Source organism: Oncorhynchus mykiss, chromosome 4 (genome assembly GCF_057628025.1).
Source record: "Oncorhynchus mykiss isolate SJ-2025 chromosome 4, ASM5762802v1, whole genome shotgun sequence".
NCBI lineage: Eukaryota > Metazoa > Chordata > Actinopteri > Salmoniformes > Salmonidae > Oncorhynchus > Oncorhynchus mykiss.
Genome location: NC_143025.1, coordinates 63,527,500 through 63,548,595, shown reverse-complemented (window position 1 = coordinate 63,548,595; position 21,096 = coordinate 63,527,500). Strand labels below are relative to the sequence as shown.

Below are 21,096 nucleotides of genomic sequence, written 5' to 3'. Positions count from 1 at the left end.
AGAGGTGGCAGAACAGAGTGCTCATGTTTATTTATTTATTTATTTAATCTTTATTTAACTAGGAAAGTCAGTTAAGAACAAATTCTTATTTGCAATGACGGCCTACCCCGGCCAAACCCGAACCCGGACGACACTAGGCCAATTATACGCTGCCCTATGGGACTCCCAATCCCAGCCGGTTGTGATACAGCCTGAAATCTAACCAGGGTCTGTAGTAACACCTCTATCACTGAGATGCAGTGCCTTAGACCGCTGCGCCACTTGGGAGCCCATGGTTGCAGTGTAGGGTTTGAGCATAGCCTGAAGGTAGGAAGGGGCAGTTCCTCTTGCTGTTCCATAGGTAAGCACCATGGTCTTGTGGTGGATGTGAGCTTTGACTGGAAGCCAGTGGAGTGTGCTGTGGAGCTGGGTGACGGTTGAAACCCAGGTGGGCTGCAGCGTTCTGGATAAGTTGCAGGTGTTTGATGGTATAAGCGTGGAGCCCAGCCAACAGCCAGTTGCAGTAGTCCAGACCGAAGAGGACAAGTGCCTAGATCAGGACCTGTGCCACTTCCTGTGTGAGGTATGGATGTTGTAGAGCATGAACCTGCAGGAGCGAGCCATTGCTTCGATATTTGTTGAATACGAAATGGTGTTGTCCAGGGTCACGCCAAGGTTCTTTGCACTCATGTAGGGCGACACTGTGGAGTTGTCAACTGTGATGGAGAGGTCTTTTAGTAGGCAGGCCTTTTCTGGGAGGAAGAGCAGCTCTGTCTTGTTGAGGTTGAGCATGAGGTGGTGGAGTGACATCCAAGTTGAGACATCTGCTAGGGAACGTTCACGTAGGCTGATCTCCAACTGTTGTCTGTATTGTGGTGCTGCGGGGCTACAGCACCCTGGAGGCTCCCCTCGCTAAACTCACTTCTCCCAAGGTACTGTTCACATGGTCCCCAGCTGTTGACAGGGCTTCTGTGGACCGTCCGTCAGTTTGTGGTTGAGGTCAATGCTTCTGATGTTTGAGTGGGGGGCCATCCTGTCCCAGCGATCTACCCAGGACCAAAAGCTCCATCCCTGTGCCTTCCTGTCCCATCGTCTCAACTCCGCTGAGAGAAACTACGACATAGGTGACAGGGAAGTTCTGGAAGTCAAGATGGCGCCGGAGGAGTGGAGGCACTGGCTGTAAGGAACGGAACATGCATTTTTGGTTTGGACTGACCATAAGAATTTGGAATTTCTCCGCACATCCAAGCGCCTTAACTCTAGGCAGGCCTGTTGGGCTCTGTTATTCACCAGGTTCAACTTCACCATCTCCTACCGCCCAGGGTCTAAGAATGTGAAGCCAGACGCTCTCTCTCGCATATACACTTCCGCTGCCACACCTTCTGACTCTGAGACCATCCTGCTCCCGTCGAACCCTGGCCTTCCTCCGACAACGCTTCTGGTGGTCAACTATGGTTCCTGACGTCTCTGCCTTCGTCAACGCATGCACAGTATGTGCACAGAATAAGACTCTGTGGCAAGCTCCGTCGAGCCTCCTTCAGCCACTGCACCTGGGCCCATATTTCCCTGGATTGCAAACTTTCCCCTGCGTTTCATTGGTTCCTTCCCCATCACTACAGTCCTTAGTCCCACTGCTGTTCATCTTCTGTTACCCCATGCCCTCGTATACGCCCTACTTTTCACGTGTCCAGGGGGCAGGGGTTTCCAGTACCTGGTTGATTGGGAGGGTTGTGGCCCGGAGGAGAGGTGCTCCGTCCCTGCTAAGGACATCCTGGTCCTGGCTCTCATTGCCGACTTTCACCGTCGGCACCCTGGTCAACCGGGGGGGGGGGAGGGGGGGTGATCTGTTTCACCTGTCCTTGTGATTGTCTCCACCCCCTCCAGATGTCACCCATCTTCCCTATTACCCTCAGTGTATTTATACCTGTGTTGACTGTTGCCTGTTCGTCTTGTCTTGCCAAGTCAACCAGCGTTTTTTCCAAGCGCCTGTTTATTCTAGTTCTGCCTTTTTGCCTGCTCCTGACCTCGAGCCTGCCTGCCGCCCTGTACTATTTGGACTCTGACCTGGTTATGAACTCTTGCCTGTCCTTGACCTGCCTCTTGCCTGCCCCTCGTTGTTCAACAAATATCAGACTCAAACCATCTGCCTCCTGTGTCTGCATCTGGGTCTCGCCTTGTGTCGTTATATCCAGGTCATTTGGTTGTGCTATTATATCAAGCACAGTGATAACACTTGATTCACTTGTTGTATAAATAAACAAAATATCTGACATTGTATTCACATTTGAAGTTTGGTGGGCTTTTAAATGGTTGAAAGGGCAGTGATAACACAATTGGTTGACAACTAAACCAAAAATCAGACATTGTTTTTTCATTGGAATTTGGTTGTGCTATAATAAGATGTTTGAAAGCATAGTGATAACACATTAGGAATTCAACATACTTCTTGCAGTCTTTTTGAGTGGGTGAAAATAGGTTGGACTATCATTGATCAACATCAAAACCAAATATTACCCAATTCTCCATGTTGAAATAACGTGGTGTGCCCAATGGGCTTCTACAAATTCTCATCTAACCAATCATGAATAGATTATATCAAGTTTCCATGTGGCCTTTGTACAATGTACAACAAACCAGCACATGCAGCCTGAATTCTCTCTCACCATAATAGTAGAATGTTCAGACAACCAGTTTGCAGGTGCACGTCCTAAGAAATAAGTGCAGAGCACGATTTATTCTAAATGTTTCCTAATGCTTGTGCAATTTGGAATTTATATAGTGGACTCTTACATGCCATCTTACATTGCGTTACACCGTGGATTAAAATTTGTGCCACTTGCATGGGCAGGAACGTGCAACGACATTTCATTAAAACAACTCACTCTATTTCTGTGTGTGTGTTGCCTCAGGCTCACATCGATGGGCAAGTGCGGGGGTCTACAGTCACCCAGCTGCTAGAGGACCCAAATGGAGAGCCTGCCTGCAGTTCCCCTGTCTCCAACCCTGCTGGCACTACTGCTACTAACCCCAGAGTCTGTCAGTCACAACACTGGCCGGCAGGTTCGTCTGTAGTCTCCATTCTTTGTCCCTTCTCTCTGTCTCTGTGTCTGTCCATCCTTCTGTCTGTTTTGAACTGGAACTATGTCCTTGTTTCATGTTGTCTGTGTTGATGTTTTCCTGTCAATATCTTTCCCAAATGGCACCGGACACTGCCCTCCATTTTACAGGTAGGCCTACACATGACAGAATCATTTTAAGAATGATTATAATTCCAAACATGTATGCATTGTCCATTGGCAATAGTATAAATCCTTACAATACACAGAGTATGCAATTTGCCCTTCAGATGCCACAAAATGTATTGGAGAAGATCTGTCTGGACATCATCCTCTCAGACAGGGATGTTGCCTACCTGACCCTATCCTTGACATGCCAGGGATTAAGCGATGTTGTGAGCAGTGGGGAATTCCCGAAAGCAGGCCCACTTTGCCTGGATGGACAGTAAGTAGACAATGCAATTAGTCTGAAATGTCATTTGATATAGATATCAATCCAAACATATCTTGCTTTAATTTTAAATAAGTATTGTTCAATGTTTTACACAAATTCTGAACAGAAACGTCTGTTTTTTATTAATTCAAAATATAGTTCAAACCCCTCCTGTATTCTCTGTATACCCACGACTCCGTGGCCTCACTCCATCATCAAGTTTGCTGACAACACGACAGCAGTAGTCCAACAACAACGACGAGACAGCTTACAGGGAGGAGGTAGGCACTCTGATGGATTTCTGCCAGGTAAACAACATCTCCCTCAATGTTAGCAAAACAAAGGAGCTGATTGTGGACTTCAGGAGGAAGCAGGCTGGACACACCCCCATCCTCATCAACGCGGCCTCCATGGAGACCCTCGGCGTACACACAATTCCTCGGCGTACACATCTCAGCAAGGCTGAAATAGTCTAACCACACGGAAACCGTAGTGAAGAAGGCACAACAGCGACTCCTTAACCTCGGGACGCTGAAGAAACTCAGCCTGTCCCAGAGGGCCCTCAGCATTTTACCAGAGCACCATCCAGAGCATACTGTTAGACTGCTTCACAGTCTGGTACCTGGTACGGCAACTCCACCACCGGTTCTTCAGAGGGTGATACTTGCAGCCGAACGCACCATTGGGTGCACACTGCCTGACCCACAGGACACCTACAACACCAGGTGTCGTAGAAAGGATTAGGATAATGAAGATGGCGCCAGAGGGTATGGCTGCCGTCTTATAAACACTATGGTGTTGAACGCTGAGTTGTAGTCAATGAATAGCATTCTCACATAAGTGTTACTTTTGTCCAAGTGGGAAAGGGCAGTGTGGAGTGCAATAGAGATTTCACCATCTGTGGATCTGTTGGGGCGGTATGCAAATTGGAGTGGGATTAAGGTTTCTGGGATAATGGTGTTGTGAGCCATGACCAGCCTTTCAATGCACTTCATGGCTACAGACGGGAGTGCTTCAGGTCGGTAGTCATTTAGGCAGGTTACCTTAGTGTTCTTGGGCACAGAGACTATGGTGGTCTGCTTGAAACATGTTGGTATTACAGATTCAGACAGGGAGAGGTTGAAAATGTCAGTGAAGACACTTGCCAGTTGGTCAGCACATGCTCGCAGTACATGTCCTGGTAATCCGTCTGGCCCTGCGGCCTTGTGAATGATGACCTATTTAAAGATCTTACTCAGATCAGCTGCGGAGAGCGTGTGTCACATTCTGACCTTAGTTCTGTTATTTTGTCTTTGGTTTAGTATGGTCAGGGCATGAGTTGGGTGGGCAGTCTATGTTTTTCTATGTTGGTTTTTGAGTTCGGCCTAGTATGGTTCTCAATCAGAGGCAGCTGTCAGTTGTTGTCCCTGATTGAGAATCATACTTAGGTAGCCTGGATTTCACTGTTGGGTTGTGGGTGTTTGTTTCCGTGTTTGTGTTCGTACCACACGGGACTGTTTCGTTTTGTTCACATCGTTTATTGTTTTTTTCCAGTGTTCAGTTTGTTTATTAAAAAGACATGAACAGTTACCACGCTGCACCTTGGTCCTCCTCTCTATCTCCAGACGACATCCGTTACAGCGTGATAACATAGTCTTCCGGAACATCTGATGCTCTCATGCATGTTTCAGTGTTATTTGCCTCGAAGTGAGCATAGAAGTTGTTTAGCTCATCTGGTAGGCTCGTGTCACTGGGCAGCTCTCTGCTGTGCTTCCCTTTGTAGTCTGTAATGGTTTGCAAGCCCTGCCACATCCAACGAGCGTCAAAGCCGGTGTAGCATGATTAGATCTTAGTCCTGTATTGATGCTTTGCCTGTTTGATGGTTTGTCGGAGGGCATAGTGGGAGTTCTTATAAGCTTCCGGGTTAGAGTCCCGCTCCCGCTCCATGCATGCAGCGCTACTCCTTACCTTATTTTTCTTTATCTCCAGTATTTTCCACAACTAGTCAATTTTTTTCCACACATCTGACTTCCCCTTTCACCAGTAAACATTCCCCAATTTCGAATTTATTTGTCATGTCTTCAGCATCCATTTAGCTGTTATTGTGTTCAGAGTTTGTTAAAACCAATTTATTGTTGTGATTATGATATGCTCTAGGGCAGGCCCTATTGGTCACATGCATGCGATGCATAGACGTGTCAAGTACAGAGCAAGGGTTGAGGGAATATGGAATGTTTTTCCTAAACAAATGAGGGATTTCGGTAACAGAACTTTTCAGTCAGAAATGGCAGTAATTATGTTGCAGCCAGCAACACGGACAGCACGATAAACACTTTGATGTTTTGTGGTGGTCGTTGCAAATGGGATGAGAGAGAGACAACTGGTGCTAGTCACACAGTCACTTGCTGTCTTTTTTTAAAACACAGAGCAGCAAGTCTGAGCCCGGCCTGGCACAATAAAATCAATTGCTGGTCGGACTCACTCTAATCATTTGTGTGTCTTAATTATTTAAATAAACCGTGTGCTTAAATCATCAGACAAGCTCAGTGAATATAGTTGTTTTGATTTAAAACACATAGGATGTGTCTATATATGGAAAAATACACATTTTAAAATTATGACCAATCCACTGGTCGAAAGAACAGACTCTTTGTCGACCAATATTTTTTTTGGTCGGGGACAGCTCTTATCTTCCTCTTTAGTCCTGGGTAACATTGCATTGTGCCATTTTGCAAGAGATATTATAGAAAGGAGATAGGAATAGAATGAATGAAGGAACGTATAACAGCACACTGTCAACCAATCCCGTTCACGTTGTCATGCTGCGTCACACAGTTGCAAAGCTAATCGTCACGCAATCCCTTCTCGAAGTCTGTGCATATCAAATAACGTTAAATTGTATTGGTCACATATCCATATTTAGCAGAGTTATTGCATGTGTAGTGAAATGCTTGTGATCCTAGCGCCAACAGTGCAGTAATATCTGACAATCACACATCTAAAAGTAAAATAATGGAATTAAGAAATATATAAATATTCGGATGAGCAATGTCGGAGTGGCATTGACTAAAATACAGTAGAATACAGTATGTAAACATTATTAAAGTGACTAGTGTTCCATTATCAAAGTGACCAGTGAATCCATGTCTGTGTATATAGGGCAGCAGCCTCTAAGTTGCAGAATTGAGTATCCAGGTGGTAGCCGGCTAGTTATGGCTATACTGTCTGATGGCCTTGAGATAGAAGCTGTTTTTCAGTCTCTTTGTCCCAGCTTTGAGGCACCTGTACTGACCTCGCCTTCTGGATTATAGCGGGGGGAACAGGCCGTAGCTCGGGTGATTGATGTCCTTGATGATCTTTTTGGCCTTCCTGTGACATCGGGTGCTGTTAGTGTCCTGGAGGGCAGGCAGTGTGCCCCGGGTGATGCATTGGGCAGACCGCACCACCCTCTGGAGAGCCCTGCGGTTGCGGGCGGTGCAGTTCCCATACCACGCGGTGATACGGCCCGACAGGATGCTCTCAATTGTGCATCTGTAAAAGTTTGTGAGGGTCTTAGGGGCCAAGCCAAATTTCTTCAGCCTCTTCAGCTTTTTCCTGAAGTCAACGATCAACTCCTCTGTTTTGTTGACGTTGAGGGAGAGGTTATTTTCCTGGCACCACTCCACTAGGGCCCACACCTCCTCCCTGTAGACTGTCTCGTCATTGTTGGTAATCAGGCCTACTATGGTTGTGTCGTCTGAAAACTTGATGATTGAGTTGGGGGCATGTGTGGCCACGCAGTCATGGGTGAACAGGGAGTACAGGAAGGGGCTGAGTACACACCCTTGTGGGACCCCTGTGTTGAGGATCAGTGTGAAGATGGAGATGTACATGTTGAGAAACATGCCTATTTTCCTCAATTATGAATTGTCACAATTCTAAAGCTTTACGATACTACAGACATTAAGTTAATTATCTCACATCTCGAAAAAAGATTTGTAATGTTGTACTTCTTGTTGACGAAATTTGTGCTAATGTTGGGTTTTTGAGCTAGCGCCCAATAGAATTCCATTCACTCTTTGAAGGAGAGCCCTCCTTTTCCCAGAATCGCCCAGAATGCAACTCACACCCCATTGAAGTAGCATGGGCAATTTTTCCCATCTCCTCAAAAGTATATCTGCTGTTGCGAATGTTAAGACTCCACTCTTGTATGTTCTTCTCGAAGAAGAAAGTTGCTGATAATATACAGTTGTTACTGTATGGACAGCCGATGGGGACTGTCTCTAAGTACAAATATTTGGGTCTATGGTTCAATGAGCGATATAGATGGAAAGATCATGTCGTAAATGTTGAAACAAAGTGTAAGAAGGTGCTGAATCTTATGCGCTCGATCTCTGGTTATGAATGGGATGCTGACAGACAATCGATTGATGCATATTTATAGAGCTCTGATCAGGAGTACAATTGATTACGTGTGTATAGTTTATGGAACAGCGGCAAAGACTTGGCTTCAGATGCTGGAAAGTAACCAGTGTATAGCTTTAAGGATATGTATTGGTGCATTTAAATCAACATCTGTATGTGCCTTACTAGCGGAGGCAGGTGAGATGCCTTTGGATATGCGGTGTAAAAAATAATTCATTAGCTTATTGGGTTAGATTGAAAGGCTGTGAGGTTGAGCGTCCCACTGCTACTGTTCTAGATGACTGTTGGGAATATGCGCGTAGACAAGGCAGTGGTTTTGGTTGGAGAGTTGGAAAGCTTGCTGATGAGAGTAAGGTTTGAGGGAGTTGGAGGTTGGCCTTTCTGTGGTGATAAGGAATGTTCCTCCATGGTTACTGCCAGACCCTGTTGTTGATCCCACCTCGGTAGAGAAAAGGAAGGATTGATCAGAAGTCAGTGATATAGGGAAACTGGTTGACAATTACATTGGTAAAAGTTGTTATTATTTTTTACCGCTTTTCACAGATGGATCCAAGGACCCAGACAGTGGACGCACAGGAGCAGGTGTTTACGTTCCTGAATGTGATGTGCAGATATGTAGAAGACTATCAGATGAACTGTCAGTATACTCAGTTGAAATGTTGGTGATAGTACTGGCCCTCCAGTGGGTGAAGGATTTACAACCTGTTATAATTATAGTCTGCTCAGATTCTCTGTCTGGGAATTGTTTATCATCTGGTAAATCTAATAGGAGTGACCTACTTTTGGAGGCATTCATCTTATCATGGAGATTACGTGTGTCAGATGAGATGGGATTCTGAGCATAAGGGGCGGCATTTATGTGCCCTCCAAAGAAAGATAGTGGACAAAGATGTGTATGGTCGATGAAACAGTGGAGCATGTGTTGTTATATTGTTGTAAGTATGTTGAAGAGAGGGAAAGATTTGAAGTGTAGGGTCATTGAGGTTGGGGGTGGGGGGGAGGGTCTGTTAGAAGTTAGAAGTTTTTCTCAGAAACACTGAGTTAGGTAGGAGGATTTAGAAATGTTGTAAACCGTGATTAATAACACACGCCAGACCAGTAGGTGGAGGCATGCACCTTTAACATTGGTTTGCGGACTACCATTAAATTATAGAAGAAGACAAAGACGACGACTCCACCTTGTGAGGCACATCGATAGTGATGTGACTCAAATTGATAGTGCAGTTTGTTTTTGTTTATTTTACAGCTAACTAGCTACAGTATGTGATAAGCTGGTTGTAACAAAATGTGGGAAAAAAGTCAAGGGGTGTGAATACTTTCTAAAGGCATTGTCTCTGCACCCAAACAAATTACAAATAGCCTTGAGTCTTACATAGGAAAGACATAAACAAGTGATATGATATTAATAAAACAAACTTTATTGAAATAATAATCATAGGGGAATACATTGTCTGATTCAAACCTGAAAATAAAGACATTCAAATCGCTATCATAACATTATACAACGTTCATTTCCGGGCTACTTTTAGCAAAATATGAAACAAATCAAATCAAATCAAATTATATTTGTCACATGTGCCGAATACAACAGTTGTTGACCTTAAAGAGAAAAGCTTACATACAAGCCCTTAACCAACAATGCAGTTTAAGAAAATACCTAAAACAAGGCATTAAATAAAAGTAACAAATAATTAAAGAGTAGCAGCAAGGCTATATACAGGGGATACCGGTGCAGAGTCAATGTGCAGGGTCACCAGTTAGTAGAGGTAATTTAGGTAATATGTACATGGGGGGACAATGCGAATAGTCTGGGTAACCATTTGATTAGATGTTCAGGAGTCTTATGGCTTGCGGGTAGAAGCTGTTTAGAAGCCTTTTGGACCTAGACTTGGCGCTGGGGCAATCTGTTTGGGCGGTATGCAAATTGGAGTGGGTCATAGGTTTCTGGGATAATGGTGTTGACGTGAGCCATGACCAGCCTTTCAAAGCACTTCATGGCTACAGACGTGAGTGCTACGGGTCGGTAGTCATTTAGGGAGGTTACCTTAGTGTTCTTGGGCACAGAGACTATCGTGGTCTGCTTGAAACATGTTGGTATTACAGACTCAGACAGGGAGAGGTTGAAAAAGTAAGTGAAGACACTTGCCAGTTGGTCAGCACATGCTCGGAGTACACGTCCTGGTAATCCGTCTGGCCCTGCGGCCTTGTGAATCTTCACCTGTTTAAAGGTTTTACTCACATCGGCTGCGGAGAGTGTGATCACACAGTCATCCGGAACAGCTGATGCTCTCATGCATGTTTCAGTTTTACTTGCCTCGAAGCGATCATAGAAGTTGTTTAGCTCATCTGGTAGGCTCGTGTCACTAGGCAGCTCTAGGCTGTGTTTCCCTTTGTAGTCTGTAATAGTTTGCAAGCCCTGCCACATCAGACGAGCGTAGTACGATTCAATCTTAGTCCTGTATTGACCCTTTGCCTGTTTGATGGTTCATCGGAGGGCATAGCGGGATTTCTTATAAGCTTCCGTGTTAGAGTTCCGCTCCTTGAAAGCGGCAGCTCTACCCTTTTAGCTCAGCGCGGCTGTTGACTGTAATCCATGGCTTCTAGTTGGGGTGTGTACGTATAGTCACTGTGGGGACGACTTACTTATTGATGAAGTCAATGACTGATGTGGTGTACTCAATGCCATCGGCAGTATCCCGGAACATATTCCAGTTTGTGCTAGCAAAACATTTCTGTAGTTTAGCATCGGCTTCATCTGACCACTTTTTTATTGATCGAGTGGTGCTTCCTGCTTACATTTTTGCTTGTGAGCAGGAATCAGGAGGATAGAATTATGGTTAGATTTGCCAAATGGAGGGCGAGGGAGAGCTTTGTACGTGTCTGTTTGTGGAGTAAAGGTGTTCTAGAGTTTTTTTCTCTTTGGTTGCACATTTAACATGCTGATAGAAATGAGGTAAAACTGATTTAAGTTTCCCTGCATTGAAGTCCCCAGCCACTAGGATAAGGCATATAACAACAATCAATTTCTACATTCAACAAGCATATAGTCCATTATATAACAGTTAGAATGGGAACAATTCCAAAAGCACAACATTATTTTTTACAATCCTTATAATTTACGTCCCCAAGGCCATTAGAGTCATGAATGAAACAAAGGAAGGCTGGCATGCAGGATGTCTTGGACATGCAAGGGAGACTGGACTTACACCATCCGATGTCACAGGAAGGCCATAAAGATCATCAAGGACAACAACCACCCGAGCCACTGCCTGTTCACCCTGCTATCATCCAGAAGGCGAGGTCAGTACAGGTGCATCAAAGCAGGGACCGAGAGACTGAAAAACAGCTTCTATCTCAAGGCCATCAGACTTTTAAACAGCCACCACTAACATTGAGTGGCTGCTGCCAACATACTGACTCAACTCCAGCCACTTTAATAATGGAAATGGATGGAAATTGATGTACAAATGTATCACTAGCCTCTTTAAACAATGCCACTTAATATAATGTTTACATACCCTACATTACTCATCTCATATGTATATACTGTACTCTATACCATCTACAGCATCTAGCCTATGCCGTTCTGTACCATCACTCATTCATATATCTTTATGTACATATTCTTTATCCCTTTACACTTGTGTGTATAAGGTAGTAGTTGTGGAATTGTTAGGTTAGATTACTCGTTGGTTATTACTGCATTGTCGGAACTAGAAGCACAAGCATTTCGCTACACTCGCATTAACTTCTGCTAACCATGTGTATGTGACAAATACAATTTGATTTGATTTGATTTGGACATGCAGGAGAAGGGGTACTTGCAGTAAAAATGACTAGTGAACATCTGAGCTTCATCTGACTCCCTTTACCAATGCATATTTCAGCAATGAGTCACACTCAGACACACTGGATTGCCACAACTTAAAACAATGTCGGTCCTCTATGATGCAAAATCCTTTGCACTCGCATTCAGGTGCCACACAAACAAGCTGGGTCATGTTCTCCTTTCTGTCTTTCCTGTAACGCAGGCGACCATTTTTAGAGGGCGCGTAGACTGGGCACGTGTTGTGTGTGTGAAAAGAAGACCTTAACGTTAAACTTGAGTTTTCACCGACAAAAGTTCTGTCGTAAGATGGAAACCTGTCATTAACATCGATACCTTCTAACTGACGAACAACGTTCCTTCTGAATGCAATCTGGCTTAACCTGTTTGCCCATTTTCCCTGAGCAGGTTCTGCTTTATGACCCGGCCATTCCTGGAACAAAAGGAAACTGTTGACAACTGCAATGTCAACACAGTAAGAAAAAGGTGACAAAGTACAATTTTATGATCCAAAGGTTTTCACTGTAACATTTGAGAAAGCATGTCATGTAATTGACTGAAATATGATCATGTGTGCCTGTAAGTAGCAAAGTCACAAACCAGCTAGACTAGGAACATTTAGTTACCAAGCCGACCACCACAAAGTCGCTATTTAGTAGCTGTTATCGTAACGTTTCGGCTATAACGTTACATTCATTCTTGCCATCAACAGCCAGAAGGTTCAATATTTTATAAGAATCATATCACAAGATAGACATCTAATGAGATATAGCCAGTTAGTCATCTGCCATGGGATATGACTAGCTAGTCAAATATATAGCCATCCAATTTCCCTCCACAGCACCCCTCTCTCTCAAGTTTAGGCTGGCTGACATTAGACAGGGACAAAATATAATCACGAGCCAGTTCGTGTTTAGCTCTAACACCTAATGCATTTGATTTTGTTATCAAAGAAAAGAAAGAGTAGGCCATTCAAGGAGTTGGTATAATGTGATGTCATCGGCCTCCCCCTTGCTTACAGGAGCAATAGAGGACAAAACAGAAAAGGCCCATCCCCCACTTGTACCATGGCATGTCATACCTGGAACACCTATTGAGATCAGGTGTTAAATGAGGTTCAAAGCAGACTGGAGAGTCCCAAATAGGCTAGTCTAACCCAGCCCACATTCCTGTCAATCACTGGTGAGTTTCACCCACTTTGTTGTTGATTTTATTTATTTATTTTATCTTTATTTAACCAGGTAGGCTAGTTGAGAACAAGTTCTCATTTGCAACTGCAACCTGGCCAAGATAAAGCAAAGCAGTGTGACACAGACAACAACACAGAGTTACATATGGAGCTAACAATAAACAAGTCAATGACACAGTAGAGAAAAGAAAGTCTATAAACAGTGTGTGCAAAAGGCATGAGGAGGTAGGCAATAAATAGACCATAGGACGAATAATTACAATTTAGCAGATTAACACTGGAGTGATAAATGAGCAAATGATGATGCGCAAGTAGAGATACTGGTGTACAAAAGAGCAGAAAAGTAAATAAAATAAAAACAGTATGGGGATGAGGTAGGTATATTGGGTGGGCTATTTACAGTTGGACTATGTACAGCTGCAGTGATCTGCTCAGATAGTTGATGTTTAAAGTTGGTGAGGGACTTCAGCAATTTTTGCAATTCGTTCCAGTCACTGGCAGCAGAGAACTGGAAGGAAAGGCGGCCAAATGAGGTGTTGGCCTTGGTGGATGATCAGTGAGATATACCTGCTGGAACGTGTGCTACGGGTGGGGGTTGTTATCGTGACCAGTGAACTGAGATAAGGCGGAGCTATACCTAGCATAGACTTATAGATGACCTGGAGCCAGTGGGTCTGGTGATGATATGTAGCGAGGGCCAGCCGACTAGAGAATACAGGTCGCAGTGGTGGGTGGTATAAGGTGCTTTAGTAACAAAACAGATGGCACTGTGATAAACTGCATCTAGTTTGCTGAGTAGAGTGTTGGAAGCTATTTTGTAGATGACATCGCCGAAGTCGAGGATCGGTAGGATAGTCAGTTTTGCTAGGGTAAGTTTGGCGGCGTGAGTGAAGGAGGCTTTGTTGCGAAATAGAAAGCCGATTCTAGATTTGATTTTGGATTGGAGATGTTAAATATGAGTCTGGAAGGAGAGTTTACAGTCTAGCCAGACACCTAGGTATTTATAGTTGTCCACATATTCTAGGTCGGAACCGTCCAGGGTGGTGATGCTAGTCGGGCGGGCGGGTGTGGGCAGTGAACGGTTGAAAAGCATGCATTTGGTTTTACTAGCGTTTAAGAGCAGTTGGAGGCCACGGAAGGAGTGTTGTATGGCATTGAAGCTCATTTGAGGTTAGTTAGCACAGTGTCCAAAGAAGGGCCAGAAGTATACAGAATGGTGTCGTCTGCATAGAGGTGGATCAGGGAATCACCCGCAGCAAGAGCGACATCATTGATATATACAGAGAAAAGAGTCGGCCCGAGAATTGAACCCTGTGGTACCCCCATAGAGACTGCCAGAGGTACGGACAACATGCCCTCCGATTTGACACACTGAACTCTGTCTGCAAAGTAGTTGGTGAACCAGGTGAGGCAGTCGTCAGAGAAACCAAGGCTATTGAGTCTGCCGATAAGAATAGGGTGATTGACAGAGTCGAATGCCTTGGCCAGGTCGATGAAGACGCTGCACAGTACTGTCTTTTATTGATGGCGGTTATGATATTGTTTAGTACCTTGAGCGTGGCTGAGGTGCACCCGTGACCGGCTCGGAAGCCGGATTGCACAGTGGAGAAGGTATGGTGGGATTCGAAATGGTCAGTAATCTGTTTATTAACCTTGGCTTTTGAAGACAGGGCAGGATGGATATAGGTCTGTAACAGTTTGGGTCCCCAAACTGAAGAGGGGGATGACCGCGGCAGCTTTCCAATCTTTAGGGATCTCGGACAATACGAAAGAGAGGTTGAACAGGCTGGTAATAGGGGTTGCAACAATGGCGGCGGATAGTTTTAGAAAGAGAGGGTCCAGATTGTCTAGCCCAGCTGATTTGTACTGGTCCAGGTTTTGCAGCTCTTTCATAACATCTGCTGTCTGGATATGGGTGAAGGAGAAGCTGGTGAGGTTTGGGCGAGTAGCTGCGCGGTGGGGGGGCGTTGAGAAATGCTTATTGAAATTTTCGATTAGCATGGATTTATCAGTGGTGACCATGTTACGTAGCCTCAGTGCAGTGGGCAGCTGGGAGGAGGTGCTCTTGTTCTCCATGGACTTTACAGTGTCCCAAAACTTTTTGGAGTTAGAGCTACAGGATGCGAATTTCTGCTTGAAAAAGCTAGACTTTGCTTTCCTGACTGACTGCGTGTAGTGGTTCCTGACTTCCCTGAACAGTTGCATATCGTGGGGACTATTCAATGCTCTGGCAGTCCGCCACAGAATGTTTTTGTGCTGATCAAGGGCAGTCAGGTCTGGAGTGAACCAAGGGCTATATCTGTTCTTAGTTCTGCATTTTTTGAACGGGGCATGCTTCTCTAAGATGGTGAGGAAATTACTTTTAAAGAATGACGGGATGAGGTCAATATCCTTCCAGGATACCCGGGCCAGGTCGATTAGAAAGGCCTGCTCGCAGAAGTGTTTTAGGGTGCGTTTGACAGTGATGAGGGGTGGTCGTTTGACCGCGGACCCATAGCGGATACAGGCAATGAGGCAGTAATCGCTGAGATCCTGATTGAAAACAGAGGTGGTGTATTTGGAGGGCAAGATGGTCAGGATAATGTCTATGAGGGTGCCCATGTTTACGGATTTAGGGTTGTACCTGGTGGGTTCCTTGATGATTTGTGTGAGATTGAGGGCATCTAGCTTAGATTGTAGGACTGCCGGGGTAGCTAAGCTAGCTAAGACAACAACAACAGCTATTCAGCTAAAACAACAACAGGTAAAATGGTGATGAATGGGCAGAGGGTCGGTTAACTACACACAGAGCCTGAGTTCGCGGCTGGGGCCGGCAGATAAACAAAAAAATATATAAAAAAATAAAAATATATATAAACAGAATGGAGTACCGTGATTAATGAACAGTCCAGCGGGCATCAGCTATGTAGCCAAGCGATCATAGGTTCCAGGGGGAAGCAATAGATGGAACAGGGAAGCCGCGGAGTAGTCGTTACTATGCTAACACGCGGGCGGTGGCACACGGGCGCTAGCACGATGGTGTATGTTTATATGTTAAAGATGTCTTCCAGCTATTTTTGAACTTTTAATGCTATAGTGATATCCCAAGTACAAATATAATAAAGCACACACACACACACACACTAAATGATAAAAACAGCTGTTTTGAGCAAAATAGTGTTATTTTGACACAACTGCAAACTTCAAGGAGTAGGGCATTCAAGGAGTTCTGTGGAAATCCGTGATGTCATCGGTATCCCCCTTGTTTGAGGAGAAATAGAGAACAAAAGTGGAAATACCCCTCCCAACTTGTGCTATATCATGACATACCTTAACCACCTATTAAGATGTGCCTTTTGTTAAGTAAATGAGGTGTTAAATGAGGTGAAAAGGAGACTGAAGTGGCACTTTAAGACAGTAAGACTGAGATGTTAAGACGATAAGGAAATTCAGGGAATTCTGGAAATGCCCGTTTGTTTCCCTATCCTGCGTTTGCCTTTTGAATAACTTCCTCTGAGCAACACTAATTGCCGTATAAGCTCTACCTGTGTGTAGGACAGTAATCATGCCTAATATTGTTTTAGAATTCAAAGAAATTAGCATTAGGCATTCAGGGATTCTTGAAAGTCAGGACAAGGATTGGTTGAAAAAAAGTGGATTTTGTTTAATTATTATTAATATCAATGTTGGCTCTCTTCCCTTTCTAATTTCTAACTCTCCCAAAAAGTGTTTAAAATTACAATAACTGGCTAGAATGAACCTCTACAGGATCGGTGTCCCCCCACGGGACGGTTAAGCTAACGTAAGCTATGTGTTATATTCTCCTACATTAATTTCACATTTCCACAAACTTCAGTGTTTACTTTCAAATGGTGTCAAGAATATGCATATCCTTGCTTCAGGTCCTGAGCTACAGGCAGTTAGATTTGGGTATGTCATTTTAGGCAAAAATTAAATAAAAGGGTTGGAGCCTTAAGTGTAGTTTCTTGCAGTAGCCATCTCTGACTTTAAGGAATATTTTTCTGGTCAGTTGTGAGGTATGAAGAAAATACAGATATACAAAATATGCAGATTAATTACTCTTTCATCCCCATCTGTCAACACCAGATGACCAGATGACAATTTCCTGCATTTTATGTAGGGAATCATTCTATTCTGGTAGAGCCACAGACTGTAAGATTTTAAAGCACTTTCTAATTCCAGCCACTTAAAGAGATGGTGTTATGATGGCGCCGAAGGGTATGGCAGCTGTCTTATTGGCTCTCAACCAATCATGCTATTTTGTTAGTTTTTTCGCGTTGTTTGTAACTTGTTCTGTACATAATGTTGCTTCTGGACGTCAGAACTGGGATTATTCACCTCAAATTGGACGAGGAGTTCTTCTTCAATGAGTTGGACGCAAGGGACATGTTGCAGAGAGAAGGAAATGGAGATGGAGAAGGAAATGGAGATTTCGAGGCAAAAGATCAGGGTGCCTTGCGATCAGGCGACGAGTGGCTAATCTTCCCTTGCCTTCATTCTTCTAGCTAATGTTCAATCGCTGGAAAATAAATAGTACGAACTGAAAGCACGTTTATCCTACCAACGGGACATTAAAAACTGTAATATCTTATGTGGCTGAACGACCACATTAAGAACATACAGCTGGCGGGTTATAAACTCTATCTGCAATGCAGAACAGCAGCCTCTGGTAAAGACATGGGCGGGGGTCTATGCATTTATGTAAACAACAGCTGGTGCACGATATCGAAGGAAGTCTCAAGGTTTTGCTCACCTGTGGTAGAGTGTCTCATGATAAGCTGTAGACCACACTATCTACCTAGAGAGTTTACATCTGTATTTTTCGTAGCTGTCTACATACCACTACAGATCGAGGTTGGAAATAAAACCATACTATACGAAACGTTGATCCAGAAGTGGCGCTCCTAGTAGCTGGTGACTTTAATGCAGAGAAACTTAAATCAGTTTTACCTCGTTTCTATCAGCATGTTAAATGTACAACCAGAGGGAAAAAAAATTCTAGACCACCTTTACTCCACACACAGAGACTTGCACAAAGCTCTCCCTTGCCCTCCATTTGGAAAATCTGACCATAACTCTATCCTACTGATTCCTGCTTAATAGCAAAAATTAAAGCAGGAAGCACGAGTGACTCAGCCTATAAAAAAGTGGTCAGATGAAGCAGATGCTAAACTACAGGACTGTTTTTCTAACACAGACTGGAATATGATCTGGGATTCTTCCGATGACATTGAGGAGTACACCGCATCAGTCACCGGCTTTATCAATAAGTGCATCGAGGACGTCGTCCCCACAGTGACTGTACGTACACACCCCAACCAGAAGCCATGGATTACAGGCAACATTTGCACTGAGCTAAAGGGTAGAGCTGCCGCTTTCAAGGAGCGGGACTCTAACCCGGAAGCTTATAAGAAATCCCCCTACGCCCTTTGATGGACCATCAAACAAGCAAAGCGTCAATACAGGACTAACATCGAATCATACTACACTGGCTTCGACGCTCATTGGATGTGGCAGGGCTTGCTAACTATTACAGACTACAAAGGGGAGCACAGCCGAGAGCTGCCCAGTGCCACGAGGCTACCAGATGAGCTAAATAACTTCTATGCTCGCTTCGAGGCAAGTAACACTGAGACATGCATGAGAGCACCAGCTGTTTCGGATGACTGTGTGATCACACTCTCCGCAGCCGATGTGAGTAAGACCTTTAAACAGGTCAACATTCACAAGGCTGCTGGGCCAGACAGGTTACCAGGACTCCGAGCATGCGCTGATCAACTGGCAAGTGTCTTCACTGACATTTTCAACCTCTATCTGTGCCCAAAAACACTAAGGTAACCCGCCTAAATGACTACCGACCCATAGCAATAACGTCTGAAGCCTTGAAATGCTTTGAAAGGCGGCTCAAGGCTCACATCAACACAATTATCCCAGAAACCCTAGACCCACTTCAATTTGCATACTGCACCATCAGATCCACAGATGATGCAATCTCTATTGCACTCCACACTGCCCTTTAACAACTGGACAAATGGAACACTTATGTGAGAATGCTATTCATTGACTTCAGCTCAGCATTCAACACCATAGTCCCCGCAAAGCTCATCACTAAGCTAAGGACCCTGGGACTAAACACCTCCCTCTGCAACTAAATCCTAGACTTCCTGACGGGCCACCCCCAGATGGTAAGGGAAGGTAACAATACATCCGCCACACTCATCCTCAACACAGGGGCCACTCAGGGGTGTGTGCTCAGTCCCCTCCTGTACTTGTTCTCTAATGACTGCACGGCCAGGCACAACTCCAAGACCAGAATTAAGTTTGCTGATGACACAACAGTGGTAGGCCTGATCACCGACAAGGCTGAGACAGCCTATAGGGAGGAGGTCAGAGACCTGACTGTGTGGTGCAAGGACAACAACCTGTCCCTCAACGTGATCAAGATAAAGGAGATGATTGTGGCCAATAGGAAAAGGAGGACCGAGCATGCCCCTGTTCTCATCGACGAGGCTGTGGAGGAGCATGTTGAGAGCTTCAAGTTCCTTGGCGTCCACATCACCAACAAACTAGCATGGTTTGACATTCCAAGACATTCGTGAAGCACACCAAGACATTTGTGAAGAGGGCACGACAAAGCCTATTCCCCCTCAGGAGACTGAAAAGATTTGGAATGGGTCCTCAGATCCTCAAAAGGTTCTACAGCTGCACCATCGAGAGCATTCTGACGGGCTGCATCACTGCCTGGTATGGTAACTGCACCGCCTCCAACCACAAGGCACTACAGAGGCATACGGCCCAGTACATCACAGTGGCCAAGCTTCCTACCATCCAGGACCTCTATACCGGTGTCAGAGGAAGGCCCTAAAAATAGTCAAAGACTCCAGCCACCCTAGTCATAGACTGTTCTCTCTGCTACCGCATGGCAAGCGGTACCGGAGCGCCAAGTCTAGGCCCAAGAGTCATCTAAACAGCTTCCACCCCAAGCCATAAGTGTCCTGAACAGCTAATCAAATGGCTCCCCAGACTATTTGCATTACCTGTATCTACATAAATACCTCAATTACCTTGACTCCGGTGCCCTCACATGTTGACTCTGTACCGGTACCCCCTGTATATAGCCCCGCTGTTGTTGTTTACTGCTTCTCTTTAATTATTTGTTTTTCTTATCTCTTACTTTTTAAAACCATTTTTATTATATTTTCTAGAAACTGCGATTTTGGTTAAGGGCTTGTAAATTAAGCATTTCACCTGTTGTATCAGGGCATGTGACAAATACAATTTGATTTGATTAGATAGTTCTGCGATTTTACACATTTTAATATTTGTTTCCTCCCTCTTTTAGCATGTATTAATAACATCAGTCCATTTTCTCTCCCCCAGGTGGCCATGCACAGCTGTTAAAAATGATTACATGCTTCATATTGACTTTTTTTCTTGTTGCTGTTTTCATACTTTGAGAGATTTGTGTGCTCTAGTATGAGCTGTCTCCCCTCTGTCTGTCTGTCTTCTCCAGTGTGTGGCACTGATTCTCTCAACAAAGATTGTGGGGAGTCAGGATGCAGTTGCAGGGAGCTGGCCACGGCAGGCCAGTCTGCACAGAGCAGCCATTTTTGTGGAGGCTCCTTTATCAACAAATAATTGCTGCTTATTCCTTCTTCAGGTAGAAAGACCTAACCTTACCCATCCGCCAACCCTTACCGTATATTATGTCAATGTGTAATTGAATTGTCTATCTACGCTGTATTTTCCTACGTACTCTTATCTATTATATCCATGTATTTTGATGACAACTGTCAATTGAAATCAATGAACTTGAGTTAACACGCAGAGTCAATTTCCTAAAGAAAATGTGTGCTTTCTGGCTGGTCTTTCATTATTAATGGTTGTTAAATAAGTTGTAGCAGTGGTAGTGACTCCAGAGAGCGATACATCACAGAATTGTGTAAACAGTGTCAGCAAGCACACTAATAATAGTTAGCATCAACTCCCTTCATTCTCAGCACCAACACATCCGGGCTGCTTGTCTACCCGGGCCGGCAGAATCAGCAGAGCACCAACTCCAACGAGGTATCCCAAACGGTCTCTCAGATCACCCGCCACCTGAACTACAACAGTGCAACCAGCGACAATGACATATGTTTGCTGAAGCTCTCATCACCTGTCACCTTCACTGACTACATCCAGCCGGTCTGCCTGGCAGCAGTGGACAGCACCTACTACACTGGCACTA

At 44.5% G+C, this 21,096-nt stretch overlaps 1 protein-coding gene across 1 annotated transcript; it reads right to left on the bottom strand.

Moving 5' to 3' along the window:
- Nucleotides 1-2,335: 2,335 nt before the first annotated feature.
- LOC149984103 (uncharacterized) lies at nucleotides 2,336-7,352 on the bottom strand. The gene is made up of 2 exons (XM_090232537.1): nucleotides 3,392-7,352; nucleotides 2,336-3,212 (listed from the first exon to the last, which is right to left on the bottom strand). The coding sequence occupies exon 1, from the start codon at nucleotides 7,329-7,331 to the stop codon at nucleotides 6,753-6,755; it is 579 nt and encodes a 192-aa protein (XP_090088663.1). The 5' UTR covers nucleotides 7,332-7,352; the 3' UTR covers nucleotides 2,336-3,212; nucleotides 3,392-6,752.
- Nucleotides 7,353-21,096: the final 13,744 nt, after the last annotated feature.

Coding starts and splice junctions, on each gene's coding strand:
- LOC149984103 (XM_090232537.1), bottom strand. CDS start 7,331: ATGTTTCTCAACATGTACATCTCCATCTTCACACTGATCCTCAACACA.